The 19,453-nt window shown below is 38.8% G+C and overlaps 4 protein-coding genes across 6 annotated transcripts; all 4 read left to right on the top strand.

Annotated features, from left to right (window-relative positions):
- Positions 1-308: 308 nt before the first annotated feature.
- Positions 309-2,250, top strand: LOC113778062 (isoflavone reductase homolog PCBER-like). Its single transcript, XM_027323320.1, has 5 exons — positions 309-710; positions 810-944; positions 1,142-1,379; positions 1,483-1,686; positions 1,824-2,250. Exons 1-5 carry the CDS (start codon positions 528-530, stop codon positions 1,988-1,990), a joined length of 927 nt encoding a protein of 308 aa, XP_027179121.1. The 5' UTR covers positions 309-527; the 3' UTR covers positions 1,991-2,250.
- Positions 2,251-4,621: 2,371 nt separating this feature from the next.
- On the top strand, positions 4,622-6,151 carry LOC113778618 (isoflavone reductase homolog PCBER-like). The gene is made up of 5 exons (XM_027324077.1): positions 4,622-4,804; positions 4,892-5,032; positions 5,190-5,436; positions 5,521-5,724; positions 5,855-6,151. Exons 1-5 carry the CDS (start codon positions 4,622-4,624, stop codon positions 6,025-6,027), a joined length of 948 nt encoding a protein of 315 aa, XP_027179878.1. The 3' UTR covers positions 6,028-6,151.
- Positions 6,152-6,756: 605 nt separating this feature from the next.
- Positions 6,757-11,645, top strand: LOC113777958. Its single transcript, XM_027323193.1, has 11 exons — positions 6,757-6,762; positions 7,018-7,083; positions 7,370-8,782; positions 9,044-9,151; positions 9,243-9,275; positions 9,623-9,800; positions 9,898-10,079; positions 10,248-10,384; positions 10,459-10,554; positions 10,937-11,011; positions 11,339-11,645. The coding sequence occupies exons 1-11, from the start codon at positions 6,757-6,759 to the stop codon at positions 11,643-11,645; spliced, it is 2,601 nt and encodes an 866-aa protein (XP_027178994.1).
- A 1,001-nt stretch (positions 11,646-12,646) lies between these two features.
- Positions 12,647-19,037, top strand: LOC113777921 (soluble inorganic pyrophosphatase 4-like). Of its 3 annotated transcripts, XM_027323154.1 has the most exons (10): positions 12,647-13,008; positions 13,440-13,615; positions 14,079-14,214; positions 14,460-14,488; positions 14,953-15,018; positions 17,135-17,242; positions 17,355-17,420; positions 17,908-18,028; positions 18,265-18,346; positions 18,509-19,037. In XM_027323154.1, the coding sequence occupies exons 3-10, from the start codon at positions 14,085-14,087 to the stop codon at positions 18,549-18,551; spliced, it is 645 nt and encodes a 214-aa protein (XP_027178955.1). In that variant the 5' UTR covers positions 12,647-13,008; positions 13,440-13,615; positions 14,079-14,084; the 3' UTR covers positions 18,552-19,037. The 3 variants fall into 3 exon arrangements, with proteins under 3 accessions (XP_027178955.1, XP_027178956.1, XP_027178954.1); XM_027323155.1 differs by lacking the exon at positions 13,440-13,615 and having other exon boundaries at positions 12,647-12,992; XM_027323153.1 differs by lacking the exon at positions 13,440-13,615 and having other exon boundaries at positions 12,699-13,008.
- Positions 19,038-19,453: the final 416 nt, after the last annotated feature.

Genomic DNA, 19,453 nt, shown 5'->3' on the forward strand with positions numbered 1-19,453 from the left:
CGGAGGCAGGGGACGGTTGATCTAAAAAAAACTAGTAAACTTCTTAAAAACAGTTCCTGAGCAGTGTAATATTTTTTTGAACGTTTTGTAATTTTATATAAATTTCTTATACATCTTTTCAACAGAGATATAATATTTTTGTTACTATTTATGTGAATTTTATATATAATAATTATATTTCTGTTGTTAAATTTTATAAATAATTCACGTAGAATTATGTCTTACTTTGTAAAAGATATTACATCGTTCAAAACGGTTGGCAGTGGTTGTTACTAACAACCGTTGGTCTTATCGAAGGAGAAAGAGTTCTGCCGGCCACATGTAAAGAACGACGACGCATTTGAGACCTGATGGCACTGGGTTTATGCAGTCTACCAGTCCATTCATCAATAGATATGATGCAGCTTTACTCTTTTCATTACTAAAGCCAATGAATAATAGACTCCCTTCTTAAACTATTCTTAATCTGTTTAGTCCGTTTTCTACTATTACGTCAGTTTATAGTTCCAATCCGTGATCTGTTGAAAATGGCTGAGAAAAGCAAGATTTTGATAATTGGGAGCACTGGAAACATTGGGAAATACATAGTGGAAGCGAGTGCAAAAGCTGGGCACCCAACATTTGCCTTGGTTAGAGAAAGCACAGTTTCAGATCCTAAAAAGGCGGCAATCTTAGAAAGCTTCAAGAATCTAGGAGTTACATTTCTATATGTGGGTTGTTAAATTTTTTTTTTCCCAAGTGTTCTGCATTTTCACTTGCTTTTCTTGAAATTTTAGAAATTGACTCGTTGTGAAATGACTGATGAACAGGGAGATTTATACAATCACCAGCTGTTAGCTGATGCAATCAAACAAGTGGACGTAGTAATTTCCACAGTTGCAGGAAAATTGGTGGGTGATCAAGTTAAGATCATTGCAGCGATAAAAGCAGCCGGTAACATCAAAGTAAGCCGATAAAACTTGGTTCTTTTCTTATTCCCTGCATCTTGAGGACGAAGTATATTAAGATGCTGCTTTACAATAAGAATCCAGCCATAACCATGTTCCTTGGAAAAGAATTTTTGATCTCGAAAAACTCTGTCAAACGGGTTATACCTGTCCTATAAATTGATTGGATTCTTAAGAGCGCGTTATGATTGCAGAGATTCCTACCTTCTGAATTTGGGTCGGACGTGGATCGCGCGCACGCCGTTGAGCCGGCTGCAAGCCATCTCCGGACCAAGGCAGGGATTCGCAGAGCTATTGAGGCTGAAGGCATACCTTATGCTTTCATAGTATCCCATGGTTTTGCTAGTTGTTTCCTCAATAACGTGGGAGACTCCAGCAGCACAACTCCTCCGCGAGAGAAAATTGCCATTCCTGGCGATGGAAATCCAAAAGGTAGCCACCAGAATCACGCTAGCTCGAATTTCCTGCTTTGTTCAGTAGCATGAATTTTGAGCCATCATCGTTCTCTGATCTCAAGAGTTTTCATTTCTTGCAGCTATTTTTGTAAAAGAAGAAGACATAGCTGCATACACAATCAAGGCAGCTGACGATCCAAGGACTCTGAACAAGATTGTTTATCTTAGGCCCCCAGCCAACACTCTGTCCTACAATGAGATGGTGTCTTTGTGGGAGAAGAAAATTGGGAAGACCCTCGAAAAGATCTACATTCCAGAGGAGCAACTTCTCAAGAACATTCAAGGTCAGGCAAGGAAAATTGCAGAAAAATCCATCCTTCTTGAAAATGGCAAAAAAAAAAAAAAAAAACAAATTGAATATACTCATATGATATACTTAAATGTTTTGTGTTTAGCATGTTCTCATTCATTAACTTTGCAGAGGCTCCAATGCCGTTGAACCTGTACATGTCTTTGGCGCACTCTACATTCGTGAAGGGAAGTCATACAAACTTTAAGATTGAGGCTTCTTTTGGGGTGGAGGCGACGGAGCTTTATCCAGACGTGAAATACACCACAACTGATGAATACCTTGATCAGTTTGTGTGAGATGAATTGAGTTGAGAGAAGTTCAAGATTTAGCTGGCCTCTACCAGTTTGAGACAACAGAGTCTGTGTCTTTTACAATGTCAATAATAATAAAGTGTGTTGCGAAGAAATCAACCGTTTGTGCTATGTCCTCCAATGTTGTTCGGCACACGTTAATTTGCTACTGCTTCTGAATTTGTGGTTGCTGAATTTTGTAATGTGAAAGTATTTACGGTAAAATGAGGATGATACTAATAAACTCGAATTTAGAGACTGAAAAATGTGGGAAAGTCAACTGGATTTTGTATGTACATCCTAGGAATTAGCAGAGTTCTACCATCTTTACTTGTGTCCTTTGGATGAACATCAAGGGTTGGAAGGCGCGGCTTAATCCAAAACAGATACCACCTGACCTGCCCCAACAAAAATTATTGAGAAAGAAATTTAAAAATTAAAACCCTTAAAAATGTGAGATTTATGGCTAAATCTATCCCGTTCATAGATTGTGACAAAAATTTATAAATCTGTTGATTGGCTCCATTTATTGACTATCATTTTTTGTTTACTCCAACGCTTCGTTCGTCAGCGCTTAGCGCAGGTTTGGTCATCAAGGACGAAATGCTGCCGCTGATTGCATCTGCCATCCCATATGAGGAATTTCCCAAGACATTCATTTGATTTGTTTTGTTTTTTTTCTTTTGACTTTAGCCTCTCTTTCGCAATTGCCAAACCACTATTCATTGCAGTAATGCACTCAGGTGATCATGTACAAGTAAATACTATAATAAGTCCTTAAAAAACTTGTACCAAATATTTCATGACATGTGCAATTGCGCGTGCTCTCCAAAAAAGAATCCTTTAGTGCCAGGATTTAGTCGGAAACTCCGTGGGAATCTTCCCCTGATTAATCGCTGAAGCAGCATTAGAAATTTCAGAAAAATATTGACCCGATCCGTAAAAATCGGGTCAGTCACTTTGTGATATTCGGATATCCGCATTATGTGGATGGATTGGATCAACAGAAAATCTGATTTGCATTCAATTTTTAAAATTTCTTTTAAAAAAGCTAAAAATCCCAAAGATAATGTGAAATGTAAATGTAATAGAGTTTCAAAAATATAATATAAGTGATAAGTTGTACTTTGATACAAGTTTTTAATCATAAAAAAAAAAGAGATTTTAGTCTAAAATAATCTTCTTTGTTGCAATATAAAGTAAGTTCCACATTTTTTTTCTTATTTTGATTCAAACAAATAAGATTAAATATTTCATCTATAATTTTTTATCCATAAATTATATCACAACATGTTTAAAAACTTAACACCATGTATGAAGAAAGCCTGTTTTGAAAGAGGACATAAAAATAAAATTAAGAAATAAGAGATAAAACTATAACAAATTACTAGATTTAATGCATAAAAAATTTAAAAAATATATCATTGCAGATCGAATCGAATATCCATGAATCACAAAAAATAATATCCGAATCTGATTAGCATAAGTCATTGACCCGGATGTGACCCGATTCACATATGAGCCGCCGAATCGGATATCCGCTAATTCGGATCAAATCTGGATCGGGTCATTGGATTCTTTGGATCACGTTGCACACCCTCGGTTAGGGGTGGCAATGGGGTGGGGGATCCTTCCCCCGTCCCCCGCCCCCTTGCCCCCTGCACCTCACCCCGCCCCGTTTCCCCCGCGGTCCCCCATGAGGAAAGATTAGAAACTTTCGGCTACTAATTCCAAGCTAAGATTAGAAACATGAGCTTACAATATCCATGATCATACCAGTGTAACATGATTTCTTGTCCAGGTATCAATGAGTATCCAGTAACATAATGCACACTAAAGCATGTAACAAGGAAGAAATATTACCTGTAACTCACCCCGTCCAAGTGATGGCTTCAATAAATTGGCAATATCAAGACCAGATCCCTTATTGCCTCGTCCTATTGTCCCAGAACCAATATGTGTGTGGACCTCATCAATAAAAACAATGACATTGCCTACAATGCTGTCACAACAAGTTAAGCCACAGTAGACGACTTACTTCAAATGCACCAAAAAGAAATGGGCACACCTGACTTTTTGATGTCCTTAAGTAATGTAGTCACGCGTCCTTCCAGTTCACCTCTCTCCTTTGCGTCTGCGATTAATTGAGTAGTGATTAGAACTGAGGGGAATGGGAGGCGACGGCGGTGGCTGCAAAGAAGGGAACGAAGGAGGAACTGAAGGAGATAATAAGGGGTTTTGGTACTTTTGTATATACATACATATATATATATATATATGTGTATATATTTTTTTTATGCGGGGGACGGGACGGGGGATGGGGTGGGTGTATGTTGCCCCATCCCCGCCCCGTTTTAAGGCGGGGGTATTTTGCCCCCGCCCCATCCCCTGCCCCATTTCTACCCCGCGGGGCGGGTGCCCTTGCCATCCCTACCCTCGGTCCAACCAATAGAGCAGTCAAAGGAAGATGCAGCGACGGGGTTGTCATTTTCTATACTTTTTCCTCTATAAATTAACCATGCACAATCCTCGAAGCCGCAGCCTGTAGGCACTAAGCACATTTCTGCACCTGTTCAACTCATCAATTTACAGCGTCCATCTAATTTGCAACCGTAGTTTACTATCCTACAGTTGGAAATGGCAGTGAAAAGCAAGATTTTGATCATCGGGGCCACTGGATACATCGGGAAATGCATAGTGGAAGCAAGTGCAAAAGCAGGGCACCCAACGTTTGCATTGGTCCGAGAAAGCACAATTTCAGATCCTAAAAGGGCAGCGATCATAGAGAGCTTCAAGAGTTTGGGAGTCACATCTCTCTATGTGTGTTGTTATTTCTTTTTCATTATCTGAATACTATTTCAATTCTCTTCAAGAAATTACAGAAACTGACATGCATGGACTGAACAGGGAGATTTGTACAATCATCAGCAGTTGGTAAATGCAATCAAACAAGTTGACATTGTCATCTCAACAGTGGGGGGAGGGATGGAAGTTGTAGCTCATCAAGTTAAGATCATTGCAGCAATTAAAGAAGCCGGTAACATCAAAGTAAACACAATACAATGTTAAATGTTCTATCTTGATTCTTTTTCTTTTAAGAATTGTAACATGGCGGATCCGGTTGATTTGCTCCTGAACAAATTCTTTTTTTTGTCATTCATGTCAACTTACAAGTTCCTGAACAAAGAGCTATATTTGGTTTCAGAGATTTTTACCTTCTGAGTTTGGAGGTGACGCGGATCGTTGGCATTGCGTTGAGCCTGCTGCAAGCTGGTACAGGATCAAAGCTGAGATCCGCAGAGCTGTCGAGGCTGCAGGGATACCTTACACTTACTTAGTATCTAATGGTTTTGCTGGTTATTTGAATTATTTCCTTAACCTCTTTGGAGACTTTGGCTCTGCAACTCCTCCAAAAGACAAAATTGGCATTCTTGGTGACGGAAATTCAAAAGGTATCCAAAAGAAGCTACGCCTTTCTTGATTGGTTACAGAGATCATCGTTCTTAATTTTTCTTCATTTTTACGTTCCGTTGCAGTTGTTTTCTCTATGGAAGAAGACATTGCTGCATACACCATTAAAGCAGCAGATGACCCAAGGACTCTGAACAAGATTGTGCACCTCAGACCCCCTGCCAACACTTTGTCCTGCAACGAAATAGTATCATTGTGGGAAAAGAAAATTGGTAAGACCCTCGAAAAGATTTACCTGCCAGAGAAGGAAGTCCTCGAGAAAATTCAAGGTTTGCTTATTCCTCGACCTATCTTACGGAATTCAGAAAAAAAAAAATTTTTTGAATACAATAGTCATCTAGTAGTAACACCTGTTCTACTGCTTAATTAAATTGCTTTCTTTTCTTGTATCTGCTGCAGAGGCTACAATGCTATTAAAATTGTTCCTGTCTCTGGGATACACAATTTTCGTGAAGGGAGAAATGGCCAACTTTGAGATCGAGGCTTCTTTTGGCGTGGAGGCATCGGAGCTCTATCCCGATGTGAAATACACCACACTTGATGAGTACCTCAACCAATTTGTATCAGATTAGCTCAGAGACTTTCAGATTAACCAATGTTTACGGTCTACCAGTTTTCTTGTAGCAGTTTCTTATGTATTACTAGAAATGTGCTGTGATTGTTCATCTCCCATAGGAGGAGTGTCATGAATGTGTCTGAAATAAAATATAGCCTATACTTTTTCTTGCAACCTTGTAATTGTCCAGCATATGACAATACCACACGCCCAAATATGTTTTGTGTACACACAGTCATGATGTGATCAGACATTGGAATCCGTCCACTTCGACTTGGCATCCCCTCAGTAATGTATCCTTTCCTTAACACAACTACATATTCAAGAAAGTGAGTGACGACACCAACCCCCCGCTTTATAATTTGGAACCCTGTCTGCCCACGGCTAAAGTCCGGAGAACGCGAGACAAATTTATCTATGCTCCTCGTTTCCTTCGTCATTGGCCCAGGAATTGCAGAAAACATCGAGATATAAACAGCTGTAATTCTGCTCATTTGATTCAGACCTCTCGGGGCGTGAGTTTTAAAAACGGGACACTTGGATTTCTTTTTTAAGTTTTGCGAAAAAACTCTGGAGGGCGTACGTTAAGAGGTGATTAGCGGTTTCATTAAAGATTTCATTAAACGGAAAAAAAAAAAAAAAAAAAGAGAAGGGGGGGGGGGGGGTGTGAAGAAATTCAACGCTGAGTTATTACAATTTTGATTAGACATTCCATGACCTAGAAGACGATATGAACAGTGTAAATATGCCGGTTAGCAACTAAAATTGAGAAAACTCATTGGATATTCTCGACTACAAAAAATGCATGTAAATTTGGAGGAGAACAACAATATGATGATATCTCAATATAGTAATTCTATCGAAAACAGGATTGTGCATTAGCTCTTTTGTGGAACGAAGTCAGCAATCAAAATCTGTTGTTAATCTGGCTTCGAGTACTTAGTATTGAAGCTAGCTGCCCCATGTATATTTCTCTTTGTTTTTCTGTTAAAATTGGTGTTGCTAGTCTCTGGGTGCTGGTGCTTTCATCGGCTATGCCGTCTCGCCTTCATCAAATGGTGCTAAAATTGCTGTAATCTGTTGTCTATACTTCCCGCCACCTTTATCGTCTTCATCGATGCCTCCACTTCATGTTTATCGCTTTCACAAATTTTAGAATTTCCGCCTCCCCCACCAACGCTTTAGCATCGCTCTCATCATCCTCAATTGACTACCTTTCTCGAGTCTCTCGACCCCACTTACTAAATTCTCATGCATGTTTTCACTTAGCTTGAACTATGATCAATATTCCTTGAATTTCTCGATGATCCCAAATATTCCCTATATTCTTGATCAAGATATTCTCCAATGATTTTCAGAGACTTGTTGCTGATCTTGTTCTTTGTCTATACCTGCCTTTTGGTTTCACAAGAAAAAGCTTTTGTCTTTTGGATTGTTTGTTCTATTTGAACTCGAAATATACTGTACCATCAACTCGTGTCAGACCAATGCATTCTCGAATTTCAGCTCAGGTGAAGCAGAGAAGAAGTGGATATGAACCCTCTGATACGGAGGCTGAATGGCAGGACAGTCCCTGGAATGATGCTGATAAAAAAGATGAAGAATCGAATGATGCAGGGCCAAATATTTTGCAAGATCAGACCAGAAACAGGAGCCCTTTCGACAGAAGAAATGCCCGAAGGAATGATTATGATCGCTCATATCCCTTGAGAGCTTCAGCCGCCAGCCCTGCTCGAAGGAGGCACAGCAAGTCACCGTATGCTGCTCCAAGAGATGAAGGTAATACTCACTCACCTGTCCATCATAGAAAGTTTCCAGATAGTCCTTTCTTGAAATCCGAGCTAAGGAGACATGTTTCCCCATATAAAATTGCATTGGAGGATCATCAATTGGACAATGGAAAGATTGCCAGTTCCAATAGAAAATTCAGGCAAGCTTGTGATGATGTTAGCAAGGTGAATGATACATCTACTTATAGTGGTAGGAGGGCTGTTTCTGTTCCTAAGCGAACATTCAAGGAGAAAGACTTGATCAAGAATGAGAGTTATTGGGAGCGAAGTAAACCAGAAAGGACAGCATCCCCGTTAAGGAGGAACTTATCCAGGAAGGAAAGGGATGGTTCTCATAAACAAGCTCCTTCAGGTGGTGAAATTAACGAAATGCTGGCTAATGTGAAGACTGCTGGGGCTCCAACTGGAATGGATCCTAACTTTGAAAGCACAGATTCCATTGTCCCAGGTGACATCTTCTTTTCTAGGGACTACGGTGCCTTCACAAAGCAGAACAGTATCTTTTCCACAAAAAATGGCACTGACGTCAAGTTCAGCGAAAAGCCTGAATTTCTTATCCATACCAATCCTGGTTTTCATAAACGGAACCAAGCAAATCCATGGCCTAATCATAACATCCGAGAGATTTCAGCTACAGCAAGCAATGTATCAACACAAACAACTGCCAACTCCAATTTTGGTGTTAGTAGGCAGAGTAGCAACTTGAGTGAATTTAGTGGAAGGACAAATGGGACCATTAAAAATTTCTTAGCAAACAGACAAAAAAGCCAAACAGACGCATGGTTTTCTTGCATCAAGAGGGGTTCCTGCAGGGCATCAGAGAAATCTCCTGAGAAACCGCGAGGATCCTATGAGGCTTTGATTATTGGAAGGGCATTTGTGGTCGAGAGTCTCAGACAATTCTGGGCTGATAAGCATCGACCTTCTTCATTGAGTGAATTCACTTGCCACGAGCAAGAGGCTTTGCACCTTAAGCAACTTGTAAGTTTCTCCTATCCTGAATCAAATGACCTGCAATAACTCTTGCAAATAGCTGTTATCATATAACAAAAATGATACCCAAAAAAAAAAGAAGAAGCTATTAGTTACCGCCAAGTAGATTTTTGTAATGATAAGAGTAAACAAATTGCAGAACCTGAAAGAACTTGTTTCAGCATCAAGCACACCATCAATCACTGAATTGCAGTTTTTTTATGTCCAATAGTGCAGTTTCCTTTTTATGTATTTGTGTTTTCTGTGAAGGCTACGAGTGAAATCCCACACATCTTGCTTAAGGGGCCCCCTGGTTCAGGAAAGAAGTCGCTAACATTGGCTCTTCTGCGTGAAATCTATGGGGACACAGTTCGTAATGTATGTGTCTTATTAGTAAACGAAAAAATCTAAGACAACAGTTTACTTTAAGATGCATAGTCATAGTCACACATTCCCCTTTTTGGTGCAGATATCTCATGATTTGCACTGCTTCCACATTCAGGTATATTTTGCTGTTCTATTCCTCTATGCTAATACGAACTGTTGTGCTATGCAAGATTCGATATTTTTATTACTTGTACACGAAGCACTGTGAGACATATAGATCCACCTGATACAGATTCAGGAATATCTGTAGATGCTGATTGATTCTACACACTCTAGAGTAGTGTTTGTTCCGATTTATATTAACAATCGCACGGAAAGGATTGGTAAATGACCCTAAAGTTCAGGAACTTACCACATTACTCATCAAAATCATGTGAGAATTGTAAGAATATATAGGATCAGATATGGTATCTTATTATCCTATTGGCAGTCTAAGGTGTATGTATCTTTATCTCTTGACAGGAAACAAAGCCAATGGAAGCAATTGTTCCCGTAAGCTCAAGTCCTCACCATGTGGAGTTCAATGTTTCTTCAGAACCTAATGTTGCATATGCATTAATGGCTTTAGTCAAGAAAATAAGCACCGACTATGCTGTCATCCGAGAAATCAGCAACGTCAATATGAAGGCAGACTATAAAGGTAAGCAGCTTCCATAAACACATGGAGATACTCTACTTTTAACATGTTTCTTTTTTTCTGAAATTCAGTTAACTTTAATATATGTCGTTTACTACAGTAATGGTTCTCTATGATGTTGATAAAGCTGCGGATAACATACAACATTTGATAAAATGGATTATGGACTGTTACTCTGATGCTTGTAAACTCATTCTCTGCTGTGAAGATGAAGTAAACATCCTTGAACATGTTAAAAGCCGCTGCAAGGTTATCAATGTTGAAGCTCCAGTCACTCATGAAGTAAGTCTTCTTGCTAATCTTTCATAGTTACCTGATATTCAGTCTTTTGACTGTTGGAAACCACCATGGAACATACTGCTCTACGAGTCTACTAATTATCAGATTTTTTTTTTTTGTTTGCTTATGAAAGTTCTCTCTTGCCTGACTTCTCCTTCTCCTATTTCTTAGATTATGGAAGTTCTAATCCAGATAGCCGGAAAAGAAGAATTTGAACTACCCATGAGTTTTGCGGCTAGAATTGCTAACAAATCAAAGCAAAATATGAGGGGAGCAATTATGGCACTTGAAGCATGCAAAGCACACAAGTAAGTCTGTAAATAGTGAGGGTTGCATTAGGTACTTTTATCTTCGGACTAACTTCGGCATCAACCCTGTGTAGCTACCCTTTTTCGGAGGATCAACCAATCACACTAGGATGGGAAGAGGTCCTTGTTGAACTTGCTGCAGGAATTCTAGCTGATCCATCACCTAAGAGGTAAAAACTTGAAATTTATTGAGTAACAGGTGCTTCTTGATGCTATAGCTTGTCATCCAAGGAGTTTTTCAGGGCATTCCTCAGCATTATTACCTATTAAAAATGAGAAAAATGTAAATATCTTAAGCGCATTTGCATAAACAGAAGGATTGTTTCAAAGCAAAACCTTTCTTTAACCAAACAAACAATGAAAATAGTCTAATATTGGGCATCCCTGATTCAGCAGAATATCCTTCGTCCGGGGGAAATTTCAAAAACTTCTAGCCGATTTTGTTCATCCAAAACTGATTCTTCTGGTAATGTCCACCAGACCTTTATAGAGCTTTCCACTAAATTATCACAAATATATAGCATGTAACATTATTGGTTTTTTGTAATTCAGAAGCTTGTTGAACAATTTCTCAAGGGAGTTGACGCCAGTTCAAAAAGGGAAATCTATTACTGGCATGCTTATTATGTAAGTTCAGTTTTCAGCTTCAGATGAGTTGGATTTAACTACGAAGTAAAGAGATTAAATGTAAGTCCATCTGCAGGATAAGAGACTCACTACTGGAACAAGTGCTTTATTAAAGTTAGAAGGTAATTGTTTAGAGCAGTTTGCCTTTTAACAGTTGTGTCATGAATCAACACCCCTGCTTCATCTAGATAAATAGAAACGTCAACATTCCTCACATCTTCGATGTTGTGATCAGTTGGAATAAAAAAAATTTTAAAAAAAAAAGACGTTTCAAAGCCAAATAATGCCATCTAATTCACTGATACATCATTCACATTGACATTGCAGAATTCACAGCCAAGTTTATGAGCATCCAACGGAGGAGTCTGAACCATCATCAGGTCTCCTAGTAACTTGCAATATTACAGTGGGGAGACTCTTCTTGTCGGTTGCAACAGGTCACAGATTTTTTGACAGTCTGACATTGAATGCTGTTTGCTATAAACTTCTTCTACTCCGAAAAATTTCGCTCGTCTGCAAAAAGTGGGCCGATATAGTCAGTAGAAGATGTGGAATCCTACTGCTACGGTTGATTGAGGTTAGAGCGCTGTCCAGATGGCTTCACTGCCGAAGCTCAATGCAGCCTCTTCGCTGATACGCAATTACGTAACACATCTGTACTTAGAATTTGAACATATGTAAATCCTATGTTTTATACAAGTGCTTTTGATTATGTGTGACTCACTACTCCTATGTGATGTGAGTTATGGAAGTCACTTGTGCAACTTTTGCCTAGTCCCCTGATGTTGAAACGGAACGACTTAGGTAACCCGAGAATGAAATTAATGGATCAAGAATCAAGATAGTTTTTGGATGTTTATAATAATACTTCTACCATCCTCATAGATTATGGAGGAAGGATAGCTGGGTTGGGTGGTAAAGAGTTGCTGAACCATATGCCACGTGGCTGAAGGTCACTAGATACATTTTAGATGCATAGAGAAGAAACACTTCTCAAAATAATTCTGACCGTCCATCCAAACAATGGACGACACGTGACCCCTTATTCACTGTTCATGTGTCCGCCGCCGATGAAAACATATACTACTATATCATGCATTCAGTTGGGAAATGGAGAGAAAAGTCAACCTTTCTTGTGATGTAACAGCCTATCTTTTACGTAATCACCATCTAAAATACCAATGAGCTAACACTTCACCTCCTAATCAGTAACTTTTTTCTAAGGGCTTTTGCATGATATCCCTAGAATAGATATTGATACACAAATAACTATACAGGAACACATTTTTCATAAAGCGTCCAGTCCAAAAGATGTTCCATTCCACCTTATATCTCACACCCACAATCATTTGAGTTTATTTATTTTCTTCGTCAAGGTAATTTAATTTGACCGCAAAATGGACTACTCCACTTAACCAATGGACTTAATAGTACTGTACTACTATTGGGCAGAGGAATTTTGTAGAATATTCCTACACTGGAAAGAAAAAGTAAAGATGCCCTGACTACCGTCAAACAAACAGACGTTACGCCAGCAGCCAGTCGTAATTTCCCGTCAGCGGTTTTCATGCACATTTCCAGACCAAATTCATTACGTGCCGTTCTCTGATTGTTCCTTCACTGACCTAATTTTCCTTCATTACAAGCTCCATTTCTCGAGACTCCATTTAGCTTTACCTTACGACACCATCTCCGGTCCTGAAGCCTCAACCCCACCATTTTCACTGTCAGATCATGAGGGACGCCTTTCCCATCCAACGACTCACGTCCACCGTAAACCAACCGGTAAACGTTGCCCAAATTGTGCTAAACGGCAAACGCCACGCCATCATGCTTTTCCCACCACTTCACGATTAACGAATACAGAATATATTATAGTGGTGCTAGTAGACCAGTATAAGACTATAGTCCTCCAGCTCCATTCCACTCATTCACCACCTCACAACGCTAATCGAATTTCCTTGGCTTCCTATTGTCCCAGGTCTCATCTCTCCTCTGTAAGTTAGCCCCTTTAATCCCTCTTCTCGAATTTAGATGATTTTCAGTTTTTCGCATAGTATTTTCTTGAATTCGGAATATGCATGCAGTTATTTCATGGTTTTATGCGTGTCTCTGGACAATACAAACTTCCTTCATACTACTTCTTTGATTTTTTTTTTTCCCTTTGAATAGATCACTGGTTTGATGCTGCATGTCCTCATGACTCATTAGTGTCTGACTGTAGCATTTTCTTTTTATAAAATAAAATTTGGATTGATTATTTGTTAGATGGGGCTTTTTTTTTTTTAAATAAGGTTACTTGGTTGATGAGTTCTTTTAGTTGCGTTTAGGAAGCCCTTTTCGTATTAGAAGCGAAGTTGATGGTGATTTTTTCCTTTTCTTTGACACTATTCTCACATGTGAAATGCCTGGTGACGTGTGCATATAGGGCAGGTGGACAACCTACTAATGATAAAGCGACCATTTTGGAGAAAATTGCACTGATTTGTAATCTGGTCTGTTTTCTACATGGTCAAAAATCGGAAATTTGCTCCAGAGCCTAGAGCAGATGTTTTCTGCGATTAATGCACTTGCTTCTCCCCTGCCTGTTACCATCTCTGTTGCGTGAGTCATTCTTGTTACCTGTTCTTAGTTTGTAGTAACATTGTATTTAGCTATAAGTTTTGTTTTCAGTTTGTTGCCTCTACTACTTATTCGATAGCCTTTTGATGGCTATGTTGGATAAGTAAGATAATTCTTGATAATTTCAAGACTAAAGTACACTGATTCTTGAAGGCTATTGCAAATCTTATCACAGTTGATCCTCTGATTTCAAAAGTCGTTCTCACTGCTTGGATACCTATTTTTTCTGAGCTATACATGTCAACATTATCGAAAATGTGATCGCCATCTGATTCTTGCTTTCAATAGGATTGTTAAATTTTATTTGGTGTCCTTATGTACAAACGAGCTCATAAGCCACAGGACAGAGTTGCTTGTATTCTTTTACTATTGGTCCGCTTATTGTATTTAACTAGGAAATAATAGTTGGCTTATAATTTCTATTGCCTTGTTTCTCTTCATTCAGTTGACAATGGCCAACGACAATGGACAAGGTGCTGGAAAAAGTTCAGGAAACTCTGGTGTTGTCCTAAATGAACGAATTCTCTCCTCCATGTCACGAAGATCTGCTGCTGCTCATCCCTGGCATGACTTGGAAATCGGTAGATATTCTTTCACCCATTTGTATTGCTTATGCAACTGAAGTCAGTTTGCAACAGTTGCCACTTAAACCACTATCAACTTTAATCCTCAAGGAATTATGGTCATTCTATCTACTATCTGGAGTCATCTTCTTTTCCTATGATTCTTTGCAATAAATTTAATTCACATTTCCTTTTCTTTTGTAATGCCCCTTTTGCAGCTTATGTTTATCACATAAATATTGTTTGTATGTTTGTGTATGCAGGGCCAGGAGCACCATCAATTTTTAACTGTGTAAGTATGTTGTGCTTATTCATGCAAATTATAGCACAAATCATCTCATGAATCAAATAAAGGTATCTATTGTCTCTACTCTCTTGCCTCAACTCCCTCAAAACCAGTGCCAGACTGCTCATGCCTAGTGCTGACTCTTGGCATGATCATGCATTTAATTTCTGTGCATTTTGACAAGTATGCGTCCTTCTCTCTCTCTCTCTCTCTCTATTTTTTTCAGTTGTGTAAACTCTTGAGAAGTATAGGCACTCGATTTTGTGGGTTTCTGCTTCTGTGCCTATCTCTAATGTACAAGTAAGAACTTGCAATGCTATAATTAAACTGCCCGTGTGATAGAGATCTGCCCCCCTCACCCTTTTACCTGATAATGATATTTTATTTCTTTAATTTTCATAGTGATTGCGAGTTTTGATGGATCCACAATATTCTGTTAAAAACCAGTCTGATTCTTTGTTATATGGCAGGTGGTTGAAATTGGAAAAGGCAGCAAAGTGAAGTATGAGCTTGACAAAGCTACTGGGCTTATTAAAGTATGCTGAATTTTTCTCTCTTCCACTTGCCTTCTGATAATATCCTTTCTGTCATCTTAGAAAATGTTTTATTCAAATTCAAGGTGTCTTACCTTAAGCTAATCTTAAGAATTTGGGGTGCTTCTTTTACAAATTGGTGTGTCATTTTGACCTCCAATTATGCTGATTGGCATGGGGAGACAAAGCAAGAGAGTACTCAAAATTATACTAAAGTGAAAATGTCCCAAACTGAATTCTCATCTCTTGGGGTTGTGGGTGGTGCAAAGCCTTTGCAAATCCCGTACTTATTAGCAAGATGCAGCTGACATTTATTTGGAGCATGAACCAAAAATGGCTGCTTAACTTTGACTTCAATGAAAGCCAAAACATGGTCAAGATATCAACAATTGAGCTACTATATAGGATGGAAGAAAATATGGCTTCATAGGCCAGTTAGTTTGACCAAGAGCAGTGCTTGGAGGATGAAAGACATCCTAGGCATTTAATTCCAACAACTCTCAACCTTGGCTTTGCATCCAACGTACAGAAAATAGTAAACTTGCTCTACCTTGTCCATAGAAGCCCTACTAGGCCGAGAATACCACAATGAGCGCCAATTTTGTCCAAGCAATGCTTGAACCTAGCGATGGAAGAGACTTGGTAAACATGTCAGCAAGATTGTTAGCTTCAGAGCTTTCCTTCAGCAATAGTCTCCTGAATGAAGTGATACTTCACGTCATTGTGTTTCATCCTTTCATGGATGGCTTTCCATCCTCCATGTGCATGCATTCTTCTTGGTCAGACTAAATGGCCTATCAAGCCATGTTCTTCTTCTGTCCTATTGAAGTAGCTATACTATTAGGATCATGCCATATTTTTTGTTTTCATGCAAGTTACACTTGAGCAAGCTGTGCATGTTCACATGCTGCACATTTTGTTGGAGCTCTCCTACAAATTGCAGTCACAGCACAGCTTGGGAATTTCACCGCTACACGCACTATAAGTATAAGGCCATCAGAGAGATGGAGAGCTCTTTAGAGAAATTTTTCCTTTTGTCTACAACTATGAGTTCTCTGTAGTTTTATTGTTTCATCTGTTTTTGGGCTTTAGGAATTTTGTCCTAAGTTTTGTATTCTTCTTCATTATTGTCAAATTTGCTCTCCTCCCGTGGACTAGGTCTAATTCACCAAACTACGTAAATCTTCATGTCATTATCTTTTAATATTCTTCTCCACAATTTATTATAGCCTTCATTTTCAATTTTCTAGGATGTCAAATTAACTTTTATCAAGTTACCTGGGACCCAGTCCTAACACATGGTCTTTTCTTGAATTAGTTGTATCGTTAACTTAAGACTGAAACAAAAGATCATTGTTGAAGATTTAATTTGTGTTATTAGGATTCAGAAATATAGAAGTCGACTTCTAAGAAGTTGGCTTCAATTATCTTAGACCATTCAAACGTATCTCTTCTCCCTTTCCCTTCTTCCTTTCTCTGACTCTAGCTCCTTTCGTCTTCGGTTTTCAGTTTGGCCTGTCTACCCTCTCAAGCAAACTGTGGCAACATTAAAGAATAAATGTGCCTATTCCGGTTAAGCTTCACTTCAACATATTCAGACTTCCACGATTCTCTTCCCAATAAACTTCTCTTTTATATCTGTTGCATCTATGTCATTGCTTTTCTCATTGATTTTGCTTCCTCGATCAACTTTCTGTCTTGGCAAGGAAATTTTAGTTTTTTTTCAGTGCCTCTTCAGCTTTATAGGCCTGTGCTTTCTCCTCGAATTGAAATCACCTGTGTCAATTTGCGGCTTAAAAGCCCTATTGGGCTACTGGCATTGTTGTTGTTGGACCTGGGTGAATCCATGTTGTTGATAAATATTTCAATAAATTGCCCCCGAAGGCTGAGTTCACCATATCCACTAAGCGATACTATGTGAGATAAAATGGAGATTCATGTCTCATTTTCTGATGCCTGCATCTAGAGGCATTGAATTTCTATCCATAAATGCAGTCACTAACTCAAGAACTCAGGGGTTCCATTCTTTTGTAGATAGAAGTTCTTTTCACATGCTTAGGTGTTATATTTTTTTTTATTGGGCATTGAAGCAGCAACTGAAGGAAGTTTTGATTTATAGGTTGATCGAGTTCTTTACTCTTCAGTAGTCTACCCACATAACTATGGCTTCATTCCTAGAACAATTTGTGAAGATAGTGACCCCATGGACGTTCTAGTCCTCATGCAGGTTCCCTCTTTCTGCCTTGTTGTCTTGCTGATTAAATTTCTTATTTGATTTTTTACCTATTATATTTGTGCAACTACCTGATACTATTCTAAATCAAATTCCACTTGTGCAGGAACCTGTGCTGCCTGGAACTTTCTTACGTGCTCGTGCTATTGGTTTGATGCCTATGATTGATCAGGTAAGCTCTTTGTGTGCGCAGTTAGTAGTGTTTCACTCAGAAATTTGAAAGGCAATGGAAAAGCTCTTCATGTACAAGGGTAGAAATTATCTATAATGTACATTACTGCCACCTTTAAGGTGCTTACATTCTTATACAACTTGGAGGTCAGGTTCAGATGCATTATCCTTGAGAATATTGAATACTTCAGCTTGCTTACGCCACACTACTTGCCTCCCCGAGAATTCAGTTTGCTTATATTGCACTATTTACCTCCCTTTGAGTCCCTGAAAAGCCAATATACCTACTTGAGTGTGGTTCAAGAGGAACAAGAGTCTTTATCAGTGCCACTGGAGTTATTGAAGTTAATATCTTTTAATTAACTTCAGAACAGTTCCACTTTTCAGTCTTTCCAGGGGGGTGCCAAAAGTATTTTGGAACTTTTTGAAGGTCCTTGTGTAAATCTCTTTGCTATCAGCAATGATGTGTCCTTGTAACTTGTCTACAGGGTGAGAAGGATGACAAAATCATAGCTGTATGTGCTGATGATCCTGAGTTTCGCCACTACAAGGACATTAAGGATCTTCCTCCACATCGCCTTGCTGAAATCCGCCGCTTCTTTGAGGACTGTATCCATCAATCTGCACTAGTAATGTTGTTCGCTACTAGCCTGAGGTTTAGAGTATAACTCTGTGTGTGTGTGTGTGTTTTCCCCCTTCTCTCACCCTATAATCAAGTCATCTTTAGAGTTTATCCCATTTGTTGCATTCTAGTGTTTTGGTTCCTTTAAGTTATGCTTAAAAGAACTCTGTGTTTTATGCTGTGTGCTGGTTATTGTTGTACGTTCTTTACATTTCACGCATAGACAAAAAGAATGAGAACAAGTCAGTTGCGGTTGAAGACTTCCTGCCAGCTGCAGTGGCTGTTGAAGCTATCAAGTATTCCATGTAAGTTGGTCGTAAACTGGTACAATAACTAAACGGAATGGGGAAGAGAGAGCAATTATTTCATTAACTCCTCCTCCCTTAAAATGATTGTCTTAGAACTTTTACAGCATTTCGGCTTTGTGCTCTCGTAATGTAATGTTTCTTGCAACCCCATCATTGCAGGGATCTGTATGCTTCCTACATCGTCGAAAGTTTGAGGCAGTGAAAGGCTTCAAGCGTTTGCAAGCATAAGAATGTATTTAATTTTCAGAATCTGACGCTGCTATGATCCTGGCAACATGCCTAGTCTGGATGTTATAACTTTTAAGTATATAGTGATGTTGAGGTCTATATGGCAGTTTGCCATGCCTTGTGAACACTCAAGTGTCAAAAGTATGTGTAGTCTGGGATTGCCCAGCGAAAACGGTTAGTTATAAAGTGCCTTCTGGCAGTTACAGCTTCTTTTTTTTTGTTTTTTGGTGGGGGGGAGAGTACGAATAGCTTGTTTTGCTTGCTTCTCCTGATGTTGTCCATGAAAGGGTCTTGGTTGATGTTACAGGCATCACAAAAACGTGGACAACAATAATGCCTTTGAAGTTTAGCTACAAAAATGTGATGATTTACTCCAGAAACAGCTGAGGGACTATTTAAGCTTTCGGAATACGTGAAAATTGAGTTCCAGAAAAGCTTAGGGACATAAATAATTAATGCTCTCTCGCTTGTATCTGCCTTTCTTGCTTGAATCTATGCAGTTGTTTACTTGGTTCTTCTGAAGTCTTGAATCTCCTAAAAGCAGATTATCAAAAGTCCAAGGAAAAGCAAATTTTTTATTGCAATTTTTCTTCAAAAAATTTTTATATTTTTTAATTATTTTTGTATCTCACGTACATCAAATCGGTATAATATATTTTTTTAGAAAAACTCTTAAAAATAAGAATCCAAAAGGGCTATTAGTTATTTGTGGACTATGGTTCGTGTCTGTTTTCATTTTTTTTTCATCGATTTAAGTACCCGTACTAGTAATTGAATAATGCAGTCTCGGGGTTAGGTGTCGTACAGTTGTAGGATTTTGCATTCTGGAACTGACATCCGAGAAAGAAAAGCAATGGGGAAGAAAGTGGAAATTGT

Source organism: Coffea eugenioides, chromosome 7 (genome assembly GCF_003713205.1).
Source record: "Coffea eugenioides isolate CCC68of chromosome 7, Ceug_1.0, whole genome shotgun sequence".
NCBI lineage: Eukaryota > Viridiplantae > Streptophyta > Magnoliopsida > Gentianales > Rubiaceae > Coffea > Coffea eugenioides.

Excerpts from the sequence above, each read along its gene's own strand:
- LOC113778062 (XM_027323320.1), top strand. The coding sequence starts at position 528 with ATGGCTGAGAAAAGCAAGATTTTGATAATTGGGAGCACTGGAAACATT. Across the intron at positions 711-809 it reads TAGGAGTTACATTTCTATAT|GGAGATTTATACAATCACCA; the intron begins GTGGGTTGTTAA and ends ACTGATGAACAG. Across the intron at positions 945-1,141 it reads AAGCAGCCGGTAACATCAAA|AGATTCCTACCTTCTGAATT; the intron begins GTAAGCCGATAA and ends TTATGATTGCAG.
- LOC113778618 (XM_027324077.1), top strand. The coding sequence starts at position 4,622 with ATGGCAGTGAAAAGCAAGATTTTGATCATCGGGGCCACTGGATACATC. Across the intron at positions 5,033-5,189 it reads AAGAAGCCGGTAACATCAAA|AGATTTTTACCTTCTGAGTT; the intron begins GTAAACACAATA and ends ATTTGGTTTCAG. Across the intron at positions 5,437-5,520 it reads TGGTGACGGAAATTCAAAAG|TTGTTTTCTCTATGGAAGAA; the intron begins GTATCCAAAAGA and ends GTTCCGTTGCAG.
- LOC113777958 (XM_027323193.1), top strand. Across the intron at positions 9,152-9,242 it reads ATGGGGACACAGTTCGTAAT|ATATCTCATGATTTGCACTG; the intron begins GTATGTGTCTTA and ends TTTTTGGTGCAG. Across the intron at positions 10,080-10,247 it reads AAGCTCCAGTCACTCATGAA|ATTATGGAAGTTCTAATCCA; the intron begins GTAAGTCTTCTT and ends CCTATTTCTTAG.
- LOC113777921 (XM_027323154.1), top strand. The coding sequence starts at position 14,085 with ATGGCCAACGACAATGGACAAGGTGCTGGAAAAAGTTCAGGAAACTCT. Across the intron at positions 18,029-18,264 it reads CCGCCGCTTCTTTGAGGACT|ACAAAAAGAATGAGAACAAG; the intron begins GTATCCATCAAT and ends TTTCACGCATAG. Across the intron at positions 18,347-18,508 it reads GAAGCTATCAAGTATTCCAT|GGATCTGTATGCTTCCTACA; the intron begins GTAAGTTGGTCG and ends CCATCATTGCAG.